This window comes from Rhinatrema bivittatum, chromosome 5 (assembly GCF_901001135.1).
Source record: "Rhinatrema bivittatum chromosome 5, aRhiBiv1.1, whole genome shotgun sequence".
Classification (NCBI taxonomy): domain Eukaryota; kingdom Metazoa; phylum Chordata; class Amphibia; order Gymnophiona; family Rhinatrematidae; genus Rhinatrema; species Rhinatrema bivittatum.
The window spans coordinates 220,763,655-220,781,536 of NC_042619.1; the positions used below are offsets into that span (position 1 = coordinate 220,763,655).

General features: G+C 48.1%; 1 protein-coding gene across 5 annotated transcripts in view; it reads right to left on the reverse strand.

The window, feature by feature from the left end:
* The window catches only part of CTPS2 (CTP synthase 2), a 428,947-nt gene that overhangs the window by 366,765 nt on the left and 44,300 nt on the right, over positions 1–17,882 (reverse strand). For 4 of the 5 annotated variants that reach the window (XM_029603284.1, XM_029603287.1, XM_029603285.1 and 1 more), the window contains exon 2: positions 8,715–8,783. The exons of the other annotated variant lie outside the window; for it this stretch is intronic. In XM_029603284.1, the coding sequence (XP_029459144.1) occupies positions 8,715–8,758 (44 nt within the window). In that variant the 5' untranslated portion in view covers positions 8,759–8,783. The remainder of the gene's footprint in view (positions 1–8,714; positions 8,784–17,882) is intronic. 5 annotated transcript variants of the gene reach the window in all.

Genomic DNA, 17,882 nt, shown 5'->3' on the forward strand with positions numbered 1-17,882 from the left:
CGCCGTCCCACCAGTGACAGGAATAGTGGTATGCTTTGTGACCGCTGATACCACAGAATCTACGGCGGGAACTTTGAGAATTTCCAAAAAATTGGCCGGCAGAGGATACAATTTTTCCATGGCTCTATCAACCCTAAGGTTGGCCTCCGGGGAATCCCATTCCCGAGTGATCAACTGCAAGATCTTGTGATGAGTGGGAAAAGACTTGGCTAGAGGCCGCAGTCCTGCTAGGAGGGGGTCCCCCTTCTTGAGAGCCGGGTCAGGCCCCACCGGTTCCGGAGGGGGATCAATATCCATTTCCTGGAGGATGTAGGGAATGAGGTCATCTAACTCCGCCGCTTGGAAGATGCAGAGGACCCTAAGGTCGTTGCCCCCCACCTGGGCCGCCAAGGTGGGGTCGTCCACGTCAGGGTCCTGGGATTGTCCTTCCCCCGACGAAATCTGTATTATCGATGGTGTCCCGGTAGGGCCACGAGATGTCCCCGCTCCCCCGCCTACTAAAGGGGGGCGCGCCTGAGGGAGGCTCCCACCCAGGAGGGGGGCAGGACATGGTATCTTGGGGGGAGAGGGTCCCCAGGTCCCGAAGGTCGTGTCTCTGCTCTGAAGAAAAGCCCTGTGCATCAGGACTATGAATTCAGGGGAAAAGGCCTGGCATCCTGAGGGGTCAACCCTCGGGGGATCCCCCCTCTGCCTATCAGGATTAGACTCGGAGTAAGGGTCCAAAACGGGCCTAGAAGTGGGGAACGGATTATCCGTGTCCTCCTCAGAAAGCGCGGCATCAGAATCTTGCAACAAAATGTCCGCTGTTCCCGCGTTGAGAGGGAACGGGGCCTGGCGCTTCCTCCCCACGCGGTCTGCAGCTCGAACATCCTTGCTAGTAGCTGGCGCACATTCCCCCTCGGGGAAACAGCCTGAGCACAGACCCTCTTCAGAAAATAATCCGGCCCTGTCGGAGCCCTCACAAGGCGCTGCGGACTGCATCGCCGCAGGGAGATTGAGAGGGGGGGAGGCTCTACAGGTGGCTCGCGCCTAAAATGAGCGCCGACCCGGCAATGGACGCTTGCCGCAGTCCCCCACCAACCTAAAGAAGAACTGACGGGGGAATTAACCTCCCGACAGCAGGCGGCCCCGGGGAATGGTGCTTCGCGGGGCCGCAGGTCGGGACATCGGTCGCTCCCCAAAAGGGAGGGGGGAAAACCTGGGTCAGGAGGGAGAGGCTGGCGCTACTGACTTTCACCTCAGAGAGCCGAACGGAGTCCAAAAATTGCAGTCTTCTGCTGAAAAAGAAGATGAAACAAAAATACACTTACCCTAACTGAGCCCTCAGTGAGGAAAATGAGAAAAGAAAGAAAGAAAACAGGCAACAGCCTGTCAGCAAGTCACCAGGCTAGAGAGCGATGAGCCAGCACCAGCGGAGAGCTCTCCCCCTGCTGTAAGAGGAGCCTTAGCAAAGTGACCTAAACTGTAAATTTAAAACTTCCTATTTTTTTTTTTTAAACTTGATCCCCCTGAGGAGGTAGCCCTAAACTAACAAGCTGGGGACCACAAGTCCCCTGCTCACATCTGCTGGAGTCAGAACGTTACTGAGAGCTGTTACAGGGGAGGCGTGGTTATATGGGTCCTCCCCTGGGAATTTTGTGTTCTGACTCCATCTGCTGGACAGAGAACATAACCCACCGTCTGGAATGATCCTGGTATGTACAGGGAATGCATGTTGATGGCCCTATTAGGTATTCCCGCTCGATTCAGAAAACAAAATGTCAGCCAAGCCGCACATTTTGCTTTCAGAAATTAGCGCCTACCTTTGGCTAATTTCTTCAGGCACCGGGAAAGTGCACAGAAAAGCAGTAATTAAGTCGATATTAAGTCGGAGGTCCCAAAGGGTAAAAAAAGTAAAAAAAAAAAATTTAAAAAAAATTTGAAGTCGGCCCACGGCTGTCGGGTCCAAAACTGGACGCTCAATTTTGCCGGCGTCCGGTTTCCGAGTCCATGGCTGTCAGCGGGCTCAAGAACCGACGCCGGCAAAATTGAGCATCAGTTGACAAACCCGCTGGCAGCCGCCGCTCCAGGCCAAAAGGAGGCGCTAGGGACGCGCTAGTGTCCCTAGCTCCTCCTTTTGCCTGTTTCTGCCACCGGGCCTCATTTAAATACTGAATCGCGCGCACAGGCGAGTGGCCTGTGCGCTCGCCGGGAGAGCGGGCATTCGCCCGCTCTCCCGCGGACTTTACTGAATCGGCCCGATAGTGCTTATGTGTAGGGAACAAACAGATGTGCATAATGGTGGAAGACATGACTATCAGTGAGACCTAACCCACTATAATGTTCCTGAAACCTGCCATCTGCAGATGACACTGAACCTATGTGTGACAGGGAAATAAAATGTATTTTATCCCTTGGCCTGCATTATCTTAAAGGTTAGGAGGAAAGATATAGCTGCAGTAACAGTGTTTATGAAGGGTACAACCACAGGGCCATAGTACTGAAGAAGTGAAGGCAGAACAGTAGGATATGCACTTTCCTGCCTTCAATCACCTGCGAGTGCATACTCTTGGATCTTTCTCAAAAAGGTGACGGCAGCAACATAACGAAAGGGAAGACACTCAAATTTTCGACATCTGTTGTGATAGTTTTCCAAGCTTTATGTGCCCCAGTGCATGCATGTAGACCAGCATGCATTAAGGAATGTTAATGCTACATTTGAAGGAGCTGTGCACAGAGGGAAAAGTTCCCCACATAGCACTCTCCCTTTCACCCAGGTAGTAACACAAGGTGTGATTTCAAAGTTGTGTGATGTGTGCAGTAATGTGGCCGGCTGTCCAGAATGAGAAGTATTGTACATGCTGCTTTTTAATGGCAATGGCAGCAACATTAACATTCTGTATACCTGCAGCCATGGGAGTTAGATGATGGCTGCATGTACATATGCAGCACATTGGTATACAGGTCTACATTGTACTGTTAGCTCTCTGTTTTCATGACCTACCATTGCTGAGTGATTGCTGTGGTAATGTCCTTCTGACATAAACCACAGCCATTATAGAGGGTAATCTTCTGGTGCACACCTGTAAACAATTGAAAAATAGTGTGTATGTATGGGGTATCTGCAGTACAACTTTTAACAGTGTCTTTTGTGCGTTCACATGCACATTGGACCTTCAGTGATAAATCTAAATTCATACATAAGAACCGCTGTCTCTCTTCACGGTGCAGGAGCATGTGGGCCACGAGCATACTTATGACACGGTTCCTTCCGCATGTGAGGGTGATAATGAGGGCCACTGTTGACGTCTGTAAGGCCGCAATGTGGGAGATATGGCACCGAGTGTAATAGCAGACATCACTACATTTCTGTTAATAGCAGGCAGAAGACATGGTGGCAGGCACATGTTTAGCATGTCTTTCTAACTGTGTCAACTTTATTAGAAGTACACTGCTCAGCTCCATTTGAAAACAAAATCATCAGCATCCATATGTGTTCCTATGGAACATGCTGACGTACTGAGCCAAGAATTGACACAAAAACAATTGAGAACCTCTAGATCAGCAGCTAACTGCCATAAGGCGCACATCCCCTTGAAGGGGAATAGGAACGTGACCCCTAACAGGTAAAGTGTGTCTGTATAAGGTTTTGGTGAATCTGCCTGCCACTCAGCGTGTTCTCCTGGCCTCCAGCAGGGAGACAAGAGAGGTCTTGTGGCAGATCAGGTCATATGTCCATTGGTAGTCCGTGGCGTAGAGCCACATTATGGACCACACAGCACAGCAAGACAATCTTTTGGTGGGGCATACATTAAAGTTCCACCCGTCTTGTCCAAACAGCAAAAATGACTTTTCAGAAGGCCGAAGGTGGGCTCTATGACATTGCGGGTAGCACTTAAGGCCTCGTTATATCTCATCTTTGCTGGCATGTTAGGCATGTGTATGGGGGTGAGTAGCCAGGGCCTGCAAATGTACCCTGAGTATACTGCAGCAATGACAGAAGGAAAGCATGATGTTTGCTTTGTTACTGGCAGATTTGACTGGCAAACCACAACATTTAGTAGGAGTATATAAGTTAGCCAGTACCTTTGCTGAGCCATCAAACCTGATGAGCATTGGCGGAGACCATGTAAGTATTATTCTTCGCTACATGTGTTGCCAAAATGTACACAAAGGGGAGTGATCTGTGCATTACAACAGCATCTGATGTTACCAATGCAGGTAGTGTATGACAGGGCCTTGCAACCCAACAAAGGGTTCAGCTGTGTAGGTGCCTGCCAACCTTTCACACATGCATAAGAGGACAGAAACCTGTTCTACCAGGAAATGGGGTTCTTCAGTCAGTGGCTGTTATTTACCATCACGGAACTGCAGTGTGTGCTGCATTGAAAACCATTTGATACCCCAGACAAAGGAAATAGAGCAGCACTGCAACATGCCCTGCAAACTGCTAGTGATAAATGTGTGTGACGCAGTACAGAAAGTGTAGATCACAATGTTCCTTATGCATCAATAACTGCCCACATGTGAATGTGCTCTGCTGGCAGTGCACTTAGTCCATGTTTTGCATGCATATGCTGAAAATGTATCTGTCTAAATGGCTAGCCAGCTATATTTAAAGCCATATGCATCTAAATTCTAGCCACATAATGACTTATGCGACTAGAATGTAGTCGCAAAAGTCGGGGGCAATCCAGGGGGGGGCAGGCCACAGTTAGCCGCTTAACTTATGCAGCTAATTTTGGTCATGCCATAGGGCTATCCTAAAGTTAGCCAGTATATCCCCTTAAGCTATAACCGCTCCATGGCTGAATATAGACCTCACAGTGTCCCATTTGTTATCCTTCTTCTACCAGGTCTCTTGAGATTCTATTATGTCTCTTCATTTAGTGCCTGTAACATAGTGCGAGCAGCCTTTGACTAGCATAGGGCAGACTAGTCTGAACTCCAGCTATTCTTCTACAGACTTTTATTATTTAAAGAGGGCAGGTTCTGGCTACACATTAATTTCTTGCCACCCCAGGATGATGTTCTTCTTCCAGGAGACCTAGCACAGGGCTGTAAGACTGGAATTGGGACCATTTACTATGTCCCTGAAAGTCTCCTCTATATACCTGTCTGTCTCACCTCTTCCAGCTTTGTCACTCTGACCTCCAAAGATTAAACTTGTCCACTGAGAGCCAGGAGCTCATTGCATTTGCAGGAGTCCAGAATCTTAACCCACAATAGCTTTTATTATAAGTACTGCAGTGAATAGCAACTGAGAAACTCTTATATTTCCAACATGTGAAATGAGGGCTCTTGGATCCTTCTCTCTTTTCAGACTCCTGTGAATTCATTATTTTATCACTTCACACATTCTCCACAGACTGGTAGCTCCTGGCTTTTGGAACTGCTATGAAAGTCCGAACTGTCTATTAAATTGTCATGCTCTGGGCTGTAGGAGCTGCCACATTTTTCTCTGACTAAAACAGAATTGCAAAACACTGGACTTTGATGACCAGTGCACGACAGCTCACTGACGAGATAAAAGTGACTGATGATGTCTGTCCTTCTCTGATAAGGGCTTTTCGGCAGAAGCTTGGAACATCCATCTGTCATGTCATCCTTGCGGACTCAAACTTCAATCAAGGCAGGAATGTAAAAGGGTAAAATATCATGGGTATGTAGTCATTTCATGTTCAGAAATAAATATTAGAGTGCATGCTATGAAGATGTAATTAAGCTAATTTTTTTCAGCCTTAGTTTCACGTTAAGTACAAATCAGACCGACATGCCCCGGGAAGAAAAACCCCTTCACAATAAAGTAGTAAATGAAAGCATTCTAATCTGCAGCTATCCAAAAACCAAACTCAGGCCCAAACTTACAGCGTTTATCACACAACATGTGGGTCAGCATCACCTCCATCATTTGGCATAATCTGTCCATAAAATCTATTGTTCTTATACAACCCAAAACAAAATACTATCCAGTGACATAATAAAAAAAAACATTAAACAAAGAAACAGAACATGTCAGCAGAAAAGGACCATTTGGTTCATCCAGTCTGCCCATCTGTATCTGCCTTCCGTGCTATCACAGGTTTTACTCACCCTGTGATCTCCCCCTCTCTACGCCATTAACGACCCTTTGTACACCCCAGGCACACTTGAATTCTGACACTGTTTTGGCTCCCATAACCCCTGCTGAAAGTCTGCTGCAAGTGTCCATCACCTTCTCAGCGGGAAAGTATTTTCTTGCATTACTTTTGAGCTTCCCCTTCCTTCATCATCACCACTGTTTATTTGTGACACGCTTTTCCAAACAAAAAAGAGTTCAAAGTGAGTTCCATCCAATCTTCTAGAATCCTTGAGCATTTCAGTCTATGGAAAATGCTTCCTACTAGTACTCTACGCAGACTGCTAGATATTTGAATGTTTATATGTTGTTTGCCAGTGTAATCTGCCTAGCACGCACTGGTCGATATAGGCAGAATATAAACATTTTAAAGAAAGAAAGAAAGAATCTCTTCATTCCCTTCTCTCTTCTAGAGTGCATCTTTAGCTATCTATTGGGCAGATACAGTAAAGTCCGCGGGAGAGCGGACAAATGCCTGCTATCCCGGCGTGCGCACCGGCCCCTCGCCGGTGCGTGCGATTCACTATGCAAATTAGGCGGCGCGGTAGAAATGGGGAAAAGGAGGCGCTAGGGACACTATGGCATCCCTAGCGCCTCCTTTTTGACAGGAGCGGCGGCTGTCAGCGGGTTTGACAGCCGACGCCCAATTTTGCCGGCGTCGGTTCTCGAGCCCGCTGACAGCTACGGGCTCGGAAACCGGCAAAATTGAGCGTCCGGTTTTCGGCCCGACAGCCGCGGGCCAAATTCAAATTTTTTTTTTATTTTTTTTTTTTTTTTTTTTACTTTTTTTACTCTTTGGGACCTCTGACTTAATATCGCCATGATATTAAGTTGGAGGGTACACAGAAAAGCAGTTTTTTTACTGCTTTTCTGTGCACTTTCCTGGTGCTGGAAGAAATTAGCGCCAACTTGGCTTGGCTGCACATTTTACTTTCTGTATTCCGCGCGCATACCTAATAGGGCCATCAACATGCATTTGCATGTTGAGGGCGCTATTAGGTGCCGTGGGTTGGACGCGCGTTTTCCTCCCCTTACTGAATAAGGGGTAAGGGAAAACGCGCGTCCAATAGCAGGGTAACAGTGCGCTCCGTCGGAGGGCACTGTACTGTATTGGCCTGTATATCTGGTATGGTTTATAGTGCTGGCCATGTGCCATACTAGTGGCACTCCTTTGAATTGCCTCACTCCTTATGCCTTACAATTTCACTAGCAGCACTAGACATACACAGTGCTTTTTCGTCAGTGTCCTTTTGTAGATGTGGCCTCCAGAAATGAGCACAGTTCTTGAGTCGATTCTCAAAAGAGATAATATTACTTCCTTTTTCCTACTGCTTACCACCTCCTTTTATGTAACCAAACATACTCCTTTTTTTTTTTTTTCTCATGCTGACTGGGCCGCTTTGAGGTCATCACAGATCACAACCCCACCAGGGTCTCCTTCCTGTTTGGTGATGGCTAGTTCTCCACACCCTGTGGCAACGAGTTCTACACTAAGCGGTACGTTTTAAAAAAGAGCGCGTGCGCGCGTACTTTTGTTCGCGCACCAGGCGCGAACAAAAGTACACCGGATTTTATAAGATACGCGCGTAGCCGCGCGTATCTTATAAAATCCGGGGTAGGCACGCGCAAGGGGGAGCACATTTGTGCAACTTGCATGCGCCGAGCCCTGTGCGCGCTGCCCGTTCCCTCCGAGGCCGCTCCGAAATCGGAGCGGCCTCGGAGGGAACTTTCTTTCCACCACCCCCCGCACCTTCCCCTCCCTTCCCCTACCCTAACCCACCCTCCCGGCCCTATCTAAACCCCCCCTGCCTTTATTCCAAAAGTTACTACTGCCTCCGGGCAGTAGTAACTGACGCGCGCCGGCTGTCTTCTGGCGCGGCAGGCCCCGACAAAGGCCGCTGTGTCGGGGCACTCGGCCACGCCCCCGGACCGCCCACACCCCCCCGAACACGCCCCCGAAACAACGCCACGCCCTCCTAGGCACACCCCTGACCGCCCCTTTTTGCAAGCCTCGGGACTTACGCGCGTCCCAGGGCTTGCGCACGCCACCGAGCCTATGCAAAATAGGCTCGGCGCGTGCAGGGGGGTTTTAAAAGGGTTACGCGCGCACCTTATGCGCGTAACCCTTTTAAAATCGGGCCCTAAGGTTGTAATGCCTTTCATTGGACCAACACAAAAGATGCTTTGGCACCTGATCGTCCAAGACCTTACAGGTCCCTTCTTCAGGCTGGATGCCTAATGAAGAATTAATGGAAACGAGCAGAGGTGCAGCTACATGTGTTAATTCCCCAAAGAAGGCTTCTTCTGATGACAACCTCAGGGGAGTCCCTTCAGTGACACTGCTTTGGGTAAAAAGTAAGTTCAAATTCAAGGTTCAAAAGTAAATAAATAAAAAACTGTGAAGCTGTATAAATGTGGCTTTTCCCACAAAGGGAATAAGAAACCTGAGAATTAAACATAACCAAAACTGAGCACGAAAAGAAATAGCACAGCCTATGGTCAGTAAGATGTTCTTCTCCTGCCCCCTTAATAAAGAAGATCACAGCGCTGCAGAATTACAGAAAAAATTCAGAGCAAGCACAAAAACAAGAAAGCAAATTTGCTAAGGGAGCTCTACCTTTGTCCCCAGTTGGCTGTCAGCAGGGCGGCCCTTCCAAGCATTAGACTGCCAGAGTCCCCAAGAAACCTGCAAAATAGGCAATTTTCATTAGAACAAGCAACGAGGGATCCATCCTGAAAGCAACATATGATCCACTAGGCAAAAGTGCTTGCCCTGGCTACAGAGCATGTGGCAAGTGAGCTGTTATACTTTGAAGCCTGACTCCCAACTGCTGAGGGCTTGCACTGGCAGTAATGGAGTAATGATGTCGGCCAGCTCCATGGTAGAGAAACAAGAGGGGCTTGTTGACATTGCATACAGCTATACTGTGGCACTGCAAAATGGATGCTCCCAACGGCAGCGGAGTGCCGAGGGAAGACCAAATGACTGCCAGCCTGGTTTAATGGTGAGGTAAAGAAGGCAGTTAAAGCTAAAAGGGCATCAATCAAAGAATGGAAAGCAGATCTAAATGATGAAAAAAGGCCCGAGCACTGTTGCGCTTCTCCCATGGCTAGAGCCACGGGAGGCGCTTACCTGCGCGGCTGGAGGCCGTAGAAGCAGGGGCCTTGCTTGTTCCCGCGGCTGGGGCCGCCACCGTGCCGGCGTGGCAGGAGCCGCATCAGGGTTCCTCTGGCAGCATGGAGCCACACTCGACCTTCCTTCACGGCCTGGGAGCCACCCTGCCGCCATCTACCCCTGCGGCGTGGAAGCCACATCTGTGATGTTTCCTGCGGCAGAGGTGCCACTCCTGGTGGTCTTCAGCGGCTCGGACGCCGCCTTCCTCTTCGGGGCCTACCCTGAGGCCCAACTTCCTCTCTCCGGCTCAGCGTCGCAGCGGCAAGCATGGCTGATGTCCAGGGTCCTGCCCCTTCCTTCCTAAGGGGCGGGCCCACAGCTTCTTTCTTCATTTAAAGGGCCAGCCAGGTGTGGCCCATCTGAACTCCTCCCAGAGAGTTGCCTGCTTCCTGCCCTATAAAAGGGCATCTCCATCAGTCAGTCCTTGCTTCGGCAAGGAGCTAGTCCTCCTGGGCTAGTCTTCCCAAGGACTTCTTGTTTCCAGCTCCTTCCTGGCATCTTGACCTTCTTCCATGGATCTTCATTTATCTTCCTGGTCTCTGTCCTGATGTTCCTTGATGTCCTGAAGTTCCTCGATGTCCTGATGACCCAAGTTCTGTCTTGTTCCTGGTCCTAATGCTCCAGGTCCGGTGGGACCCGTGCCTCTGGAGATTCCCTGCTTTTACTCTGAGTTTCCAAGCTCCAAGGTTTTATCTCGTTTCCCAAGTCCCGACTCCGGAGGATCAGAGGGGTGTCTACTAACCTGCTGTTGCGACCGTGGTCGATGTCTCCACTCCGTCCTCCTTACCTCCTTGGCGACTCCCTCTTGCTCGAATGGAAGGTTGGCTGCCGTGGTGTCATTCTGCTGACCCCCTCCGGCGTCCCCGGAGAGGCTCGACGCTGCAATCCGCCATGATTCACAAGAGCCTAAGGGCGCGTGCTCGGCGCAGCCCCGACTGATGTACCAGAAGTGGAGCGAACCTCAGGGGTGTCCCACTGAGATGACGTCATCCGTTCCGGATATATAAGGTCTTAGAAATCGCTAACTGATCGAGTTAGCAAGGAGATGAATAGGAGTTGGATACGGACCAGTTTCGCTCTCTCCAAGCTACTCTGCTTCCTCAGACTTACCAGGGGTACCCGCTCCTCGGGGGCCTCGCTCTCTCTTTGTTTTTCAGGTCACAGTCAGGAACCGGTACTCACTCCTCGAGGGCCCATGTTCCCGGACTGGTTGCTGAATACTTATTCTGCCTGGAAGTCATCGCTTCCTACCACACCAGTGAGTTACCTTCTCTCTCTCAGAGCTTTCCCTGGAACCAGGTACTCGCTCCTCAAGGGCCTAACTCATTCCAACACCCGGACTACTTCTAGAGACTATTGTATGAGTGTCACCATCAAGGTTCTGTTCCTGAACTCTGCATACCCTGCCTACTCACTATATTCAGTTTCTCTACAGCTCAGTTATCCAGGATAGCTGTTCCAGTACCTGAGGGACTACAGCCCTGCCAGGCACTTCCAGCTCACTACTGCCACCTCTGGTAGTTCAATATACTGTTTAATAAAAGAACTAGTGTGTGTCTGTCTCCATACTCTGAGCCTGACCGGTGGTCCCTCTTGGGATCTTTCCCCGGGGGCGTGGTTATCTGCCACCAGCCCAAGGATCCACCCACAACTACCTCAAACACCAACACCTGTGCTATGAGACTTCCTGAGCCTGTCCCATTCTCCTCGTGGTCCGCTGTGTAGGGCGCAAAGGGGACAGTGTGGTCCACAACCAGCCCCACGTGTTGTTTAGGGCACCTGACGGTGTTGCTCATCCCTCTTGTTTCCTGTCTTCGTCCTAAGCTCGAGTCTTCACTCCAAGCTCCAGTCTTCATTCCAAGCTGGCTTGGAATGGTTGGAGGACCATTCAGAGACCACCATTGCATTGGTGGCCTCATGGGCATGCAGGTCGGCGGAGGATTCGAGGTTCCTCATTCCCAGACTTGGACTGTCTTCACCGCAAGGGCACACATTCTCCTTGTTCCATGCTGGAGAGCCCTAGGTTGCGCTCTGTCCCATCGTCAGTGCAACAGGAGTGCCAAGCCTTGAGCATCCTGAGCTCGAGGCCGACACAACCTCCAACAGAATTGCCGAAGCCATGTGCCCGTTGGGATTACCCTTGTCCCGGGTTCTGTCCTGGACTCCAGAATTTTTTTTTCTGGGACTTCCAAGTATGACCTGCTGGAGTCGCCAGCTCTCTTGATTTCACGATCTGCTGGAGGCGCCAGCTGTCTGGTTCCCACGACCTGTAGGAGGCGCCTGCATCCAGACTTCCAGTTCCTCGACAATTCCAGGATGGGGTTCCACGACCCGCAGGAGGTGCCTGTGCCCCACCTGATGTTTGCTGTCATAGCCTATCCCACCCTGGATTCCCACCCGTGTCTTCCTGGTCTTGTTCCTTGTCTTGTTCCTGGTCTTATTCCTTGTTCCTGGTCTTAATCCTTGTTCCTTGTTCTTGTTGTTCCTTGCTCTTGTTGTTCCGCTTGTCTTGTGTTCTTGTTCTCCACTCCGTTGTTGTATTCTTGTTGTTCTCTGCTCCACTGTTCCTTGTTTCCTCTTGCTCCACTGTTCCTGTGCTCCGCTGTTTCTTGTCCTGTTCCTGTGCTCCGCCATTTCTTGTCCTTTTCCTTTGCTCCGCCGTTTCTTGTCTTGTTCTTTGCTCCACCATTTTGCTTGTTCTTGTTCCATTTTTCTTGTTCTTGTTCCATTTGCCTATTCTTTTTCCATGTTCTATTCTGCGTTTCCATGTTCTATTCTACGTTTCCATGTTCTATTCCGCGTTTTCTTGGTCCATGTTTTCTTGTTCCCATTGTGCGTTCCCTGGTTCTATGGTCTCTTCCATGTTTTCTTTCCATACGACCTGCAGGTGGCGCCTGCACCATATCAGTTCCAGTTGTCCTTCCTGGATCTCCCGAGGAGGGGAGAGGACTCCCTTTGAGGGGGGAGGTACTGTTGCGCTCCTCCTGTGGCTGGAACCACGGGAGGCACTTACCTGCGTGGCTGGAGGTCATAGAAGCCGGGGCCTTGCCTGGTTCCCATGGCCGGGGCCCCCACCATGCGGCACGGCAGGAGCCACGTCAGGGTTCCTCTGGCGGCATGGAGCCGTGCCCGTCCTTCCTTCGCGGCCTGGGAGCCACAGCCGCCGCCATCTACCCCCGCGGCATGGAGGCCACATCCGTGATGTTTCCTGTGGCAGAGGTGCCGCTCCCGGAGGTCTTCAGCGGCTCAGACGCCGCCTTCCTCTTCGGGGCCTGCCCTGAGGCCCAACTTCCTCTCTCTGGCTCAGCGTCGCAGCGACAAGCATGGCCGCTGACCAGGGTCCTTCCCCTTCTTTCCTAAGGGGTGGGCCCGCGGCTTCTTCCTTCATTTAAAGTGCCAGCCAGATGTGGCCCATCTGAACTCCTCCCTGGGAGTTGCCTGCTTCTTGCCCTATAAAAGGGCTTCTCTGTCAGTCAGTCCTTGCTTTGGCTAGGAGCTAGTCCTCCTGGGCTAGTCTTCCCAAGGACTTCTTGTTTCCAGCTCCTTCCTGGCATCTTGACCTTCTTCCATGGATCTTCATTTATCTTCCTGGTCTCTGTCCTAATGTTCCTTGATGTCCTGATGTTCCTTGATATCCTGATGTTCTTCGATGTCCTGATGTACCAAGTTCCGTCTTGTTCCCAGTCCGAATACTCCAGGTCCGGTGGGACCCATGCCTCCGGAGATTCCCTGCTTTTACTCTGAGTTTCCTAGCTCCAAGGTTTTATCTCGTTTCCCAAGTCCCGACTCCGGAGGATCCAAGGGGTTTCTACTAACCTGCACTATGAGACTTCCTGAGCCTGTCCCATTCTCCTCGTGGTCCGCGACCAGCCATCCGGCTGTGTAGGGCACGAAGGGGATAGTGTGGTCCACGGCCAGCCCCACGTGCTGTATAGGGCGCCTGAGGGTCTTGCTCATCCCAAACTCCAGTCTTCACTCCAAGCTCCAGTCTTCACTCCAAGCTCAAGTCTTCATTCCAAGTTCCAGTGCCTACGGCCTCCTTCCACCATGACCTCTGTCCAGCCTGCAGCTTCTGCTACACCCTGTGGCAGGTCCGAAAGGGCTTGGAACGGTCGGAGGACCATTCAGAGACCACCATTGTGTTGGTGGCCTCATGGGCGTGCAGGTCGGCGAAGGATTTGAGGTTCCTGATTCCCAGACTTGGACTGTCTTCACCGCAAGGGCACACATTCTCCTTGTTCCATGATGGAGAGCCCTAGGTTGCGCTCCGTCCCATCGTCAGAGCAACAGGAGTGCCAAGCCTTGAGCGTCCCGAGCTCAAGGCCGACCCAAGCTCCAACAAGCACAAGCACTGGCAAGTTAGATATAAAACAGTAGTAAGTGAGGCCATGAAAGAATATGAGCAGGAGCTTGCCAGTGATGCAAAAAATAATAATACAAACTTTTTCAAGTACATTTGAAGCAAAAATCCTGTGAGGAAGTCAGCTGGGCTGCTAGATGGTCGAGGGGCAGAAAGGGTGCTCAGGCAGGACAAGGAAATAGCAGAAAAACTGAATGAATTCTTTGCTCAGTCTTTACTGACGAGGAAGATGTTGGAAAAAGACCCTCATCTGAAACATCCTTTAATGGTGGGGATTCTGAGCAACTAAAACAAATATCTGTGAGAATAGAGGATAAAATAGATCAGATTGACAAACTAAAGTGTAACAAATCACCGGGACTGGAAGGCATCCACCTTAAAATTCTAAAAGAACTAAAACATGAAATTGCTAACCTGTTACTAATAATCTGTAACCTATTGTTTAAAACAGCCACAATTACAGAGATGATCCTGGAAACTACAGACCGATGGCTGATGTCTGTGTCGGGCAAAATGGTATAAGAACATAAGAAATTGCCATACTGGGCCAGACCAAGGGTCCATCAAGCCCAGCATCCTGTTTCCAATCCAGGCTACAAGTACCTGGCAAGTACCCAAACACTAAGTAGATCCCATGCTACTGATGCCAGTAATAGCAGTGGCTATTCCCTAAGTGAACTTGATTACTAGCAGTTAATGGATTTCTCCTCCAAGAACTTATCCAAACCTTTTTTAAACCCAACTACACTAACTGCACTAACCACATCCTCTGGCAACAAATTCCAGAGCTTTATTTTGAATTAAGTGAAAAATAATTTCACTATTTTCGCTATTTGTTAACTTCATGGAGTGCCCCTAGTCCTTCTATTATCCGAAAAAGTAAATAACCGATTCAGATTTACCTGTTCTAGACCTCTCATGATTTTAAAGACCTCTATCATATCCCCCCTCAGCTGTCTCTTCTCCAAGCTAAACAACCCTAACCTCTTTAGCCTCTCCTCATAAGGGAGCTGTTCCATACCCTTTATCATTTTGGTCACCCTTCTCTGTACCTTCTCCATCGTAACTATATATTTTTTCAGATGCGGTGACCAGAACTGTATACAGTACTCAAGGTATGGTCTCACCATAGAGAGAAACAGAGGCATTATGACATTTTCCATTTTATTCACCATTCCCTTCCTAATAATTCTTAACATTCTGTTTGCTTTATTGACTGCCGCAGCACACTGAGCAGACAATTTCAATGTATTATCCACTATGACACCTAGATCTCTTTTCTGGGTGGCAGTTCCTAATATAGAACCTAACATCATATAACTATAGCTTGGGTTATTTTTCCCTATATACATCACCTTGCACTTGTCCACTCTTGCACTTGTCCACTCTTAGAAACAAAATGTTAGAAGCCACTCTTAAAAACAAAATCATTGGCCATATCAATAGGCTTGGATTAATGTGGAAAAGTCAACATGGTTTTATTAAAGGGAAATGTTGCCTTACAAATCTTTCAGAATTTTTTGAGGGTTTAAATAAACATGCAGACAAAGGTAAGCCAGTTTATATAGTATATTTGGTTTTCAGAAGAGATTTGACAAAATCGCCCTTGAAAGACTCCTCAGGAAATTGAAAAGTCATAGGACAGCAGGCAGCATTCTATACTGGACTGGTAATTGGTTAAAAGTCAGGAAAGAGAGGTTAGGACTAAATGGTCAGTTTTCCAAAAGGAGAAGAGTCATTAGTGGAGAGCCCCAGGATCTGTACTGGGACCTGTGCTGTTTAACATGTTCATAAATGATCTGGAAAAGTGAACGAGTGAAGTGATCAGATTTGCAGATGCCACAAAATTATTCAAAGCTGTTAAAATGCAGTGGATTGCAAGAAAATGCAGAAAGACCTTGTGAGACTAGGAGACTGGAAAACTGAATGGCAGATGAAATTTAATATGGAAAATTGCAAAGTGATGCACATAAGGAAAAATAATCCCAACTACAGGTACACAAAGATAGGTTCTATATTAGGAGTCGCTATTCAGGAAAAGAACCTTGGAGTCCTTGTGGACAATATGCTGAAATCTTCTGCTCAGTGCACGGCAGCGATCAAAAAAAGCAAATAGAATGTTAGGAATTATCCAAAAAAGAATGGAGAATAAAATGAAAAATATCATATTGCCTCTATGTCGAGCCATGGTGTGACCACACCTAGAGCTTAATACATCCAACTAGGTAGCTTTCTATTTTCTGCATTTCATGATGTTAGTACATATGTTATCATAAAGGTACAAAAAATACAAAGGTAGATAAAAATAATTCCAAAATCTCAACTATATTAAACATGAAGGAATCATGTGATACAATCATAATTGAAACATCTTTAATTGATTAGCAAAAACAATTTAAAAACATGCCTCCTAATCACAATTAATCGGAATACAGTGGAAATGCATATAGGGGTAGATTTTATAACATATGTGCACGCATCCATGTGCGCACGGTTCCCGGTGCGTGCTCATGGATGCACCAATTTTAAAACATGCGCACGCCGGCGTGCGCATGTTATAAAATCAGGTGGCCACACGCACATGCACACAGGATTTTATAATCCGCGCACACGTGCGGGCAGCACATGCAAAGGGAGTAAATTTATGCAAAGTCCGCACAGCGACGCAATCGGTCCTTCCCCAGTTCCTTAACTCCCTGCCTAACCTTCCTTCCCTTTCCCCCTCTCCTCTCCACCACCTAAAGCTAACCTACCTCGGCTCAATTTTTTTTTTGCTTTATTACTTGCTGCTCCTTGGGAGTAGAAGTAATTTATGCACGCTGGCCAGCTGCCAGCTCGCACTTCCCGGGGACAGCAGCTAATGGCCGCTGTCCCGGCTGGCCTCCATTCCACCCCACCCCGAACACACCCAGCACACGCCCACCCCTTTGAAGAGGTCAGGCACTTGTGCGCGTACCAAGGTTTACGCGCCTGGTCGGGACCCTTTGAAAATTTGTGCGGCGTGCGCAAGGCCCGACCATGCGCATAAACCCCAGGATTTATGCGCAGGTCTTCTAAAATCCAGGCGATAATGTACATATTCTTGATGTTAATAATGTATCATTTTTTTTAAATATTAATCTTTTTTTTGAAACCACTACTTATATGCATCCATACATTCACACATAAAGACCCTATCTAACTAATTACTCTGCAATCAACCCATATAATCCAGATGACACAGCTGTCCAATCAATGCATATACAATGTATCAATCACAGTCTGCTGAACATTGTATAACTTCTAAAACAGTGAGACAATGTATGTAACTAATAAAGTACAAGTATCCCAAATTAGTTGACAAACTTTAAAGCTGATGTCAAAAACTCTTTAATACTTAAATACTTAAATTCATTCCTACTAGAAAGTGTCCATATAAACTAGTGAAAAACTTGCTGATACTAAAGTACCTGAGTACATTCCTACTAAGATGCGCCCCGTCCCAACAAAGAAATATTCTCTTTGTTTCACCTCTTCTAGGCTTCCTCCGGGGATATGTACCAATTATTGATGAGGAGAATTATGTTGTCGAACAATCCCATTGTTAAATATTTCTTATTGGGAAAGCTTCCATATCAGGCTAGAATTGCATTGTGTCTAAAACAGTGATGGCCAACCTTTGGGGCTCAGTGTGTCAAAATTCATTAAAAAAAAAACGAGCATAACTCGGGTGGTGTGTCACTTCTAGAAAAATCCATAATTTTGTGATATTTGTAGCTCTAATTAATAACAAAAAGTTATAATTTTAATATATGTACTGTATTTATTAATAAAGCAAAAACAAATAATTCTTTACCTTACCTGCTTAGTGACTTTTATGTTGCTGAATTTCATTGGCTAAATCTTCAATTAAAACTAATAAGGATTTTAAAAAGCCCCTGCTGTCCCCTTCTGTGGGAGCTCTTTATTTCCAGACACCCTGATATTGAGGAGGATTAGGGGGTTATCCTCTCTCTCTCACACATACTCACATGTCCATTCTCTCTCACACATACACTGTCACATACATACACATTCATGCTCTTATACCCACCATAACCTCTCGCTCTCGCAGACACTGACACACTCTCAGGCTCTAAGACACTCTCTCCCCCTCCACACACACCCCGCACACAAACTCTTACTCCCCTGGATTTTATCATACACACTCATGCTCTCACTCTCTCTGGCTCCCTCACATACACACAAACACATACACCCAGGCAAGCTCC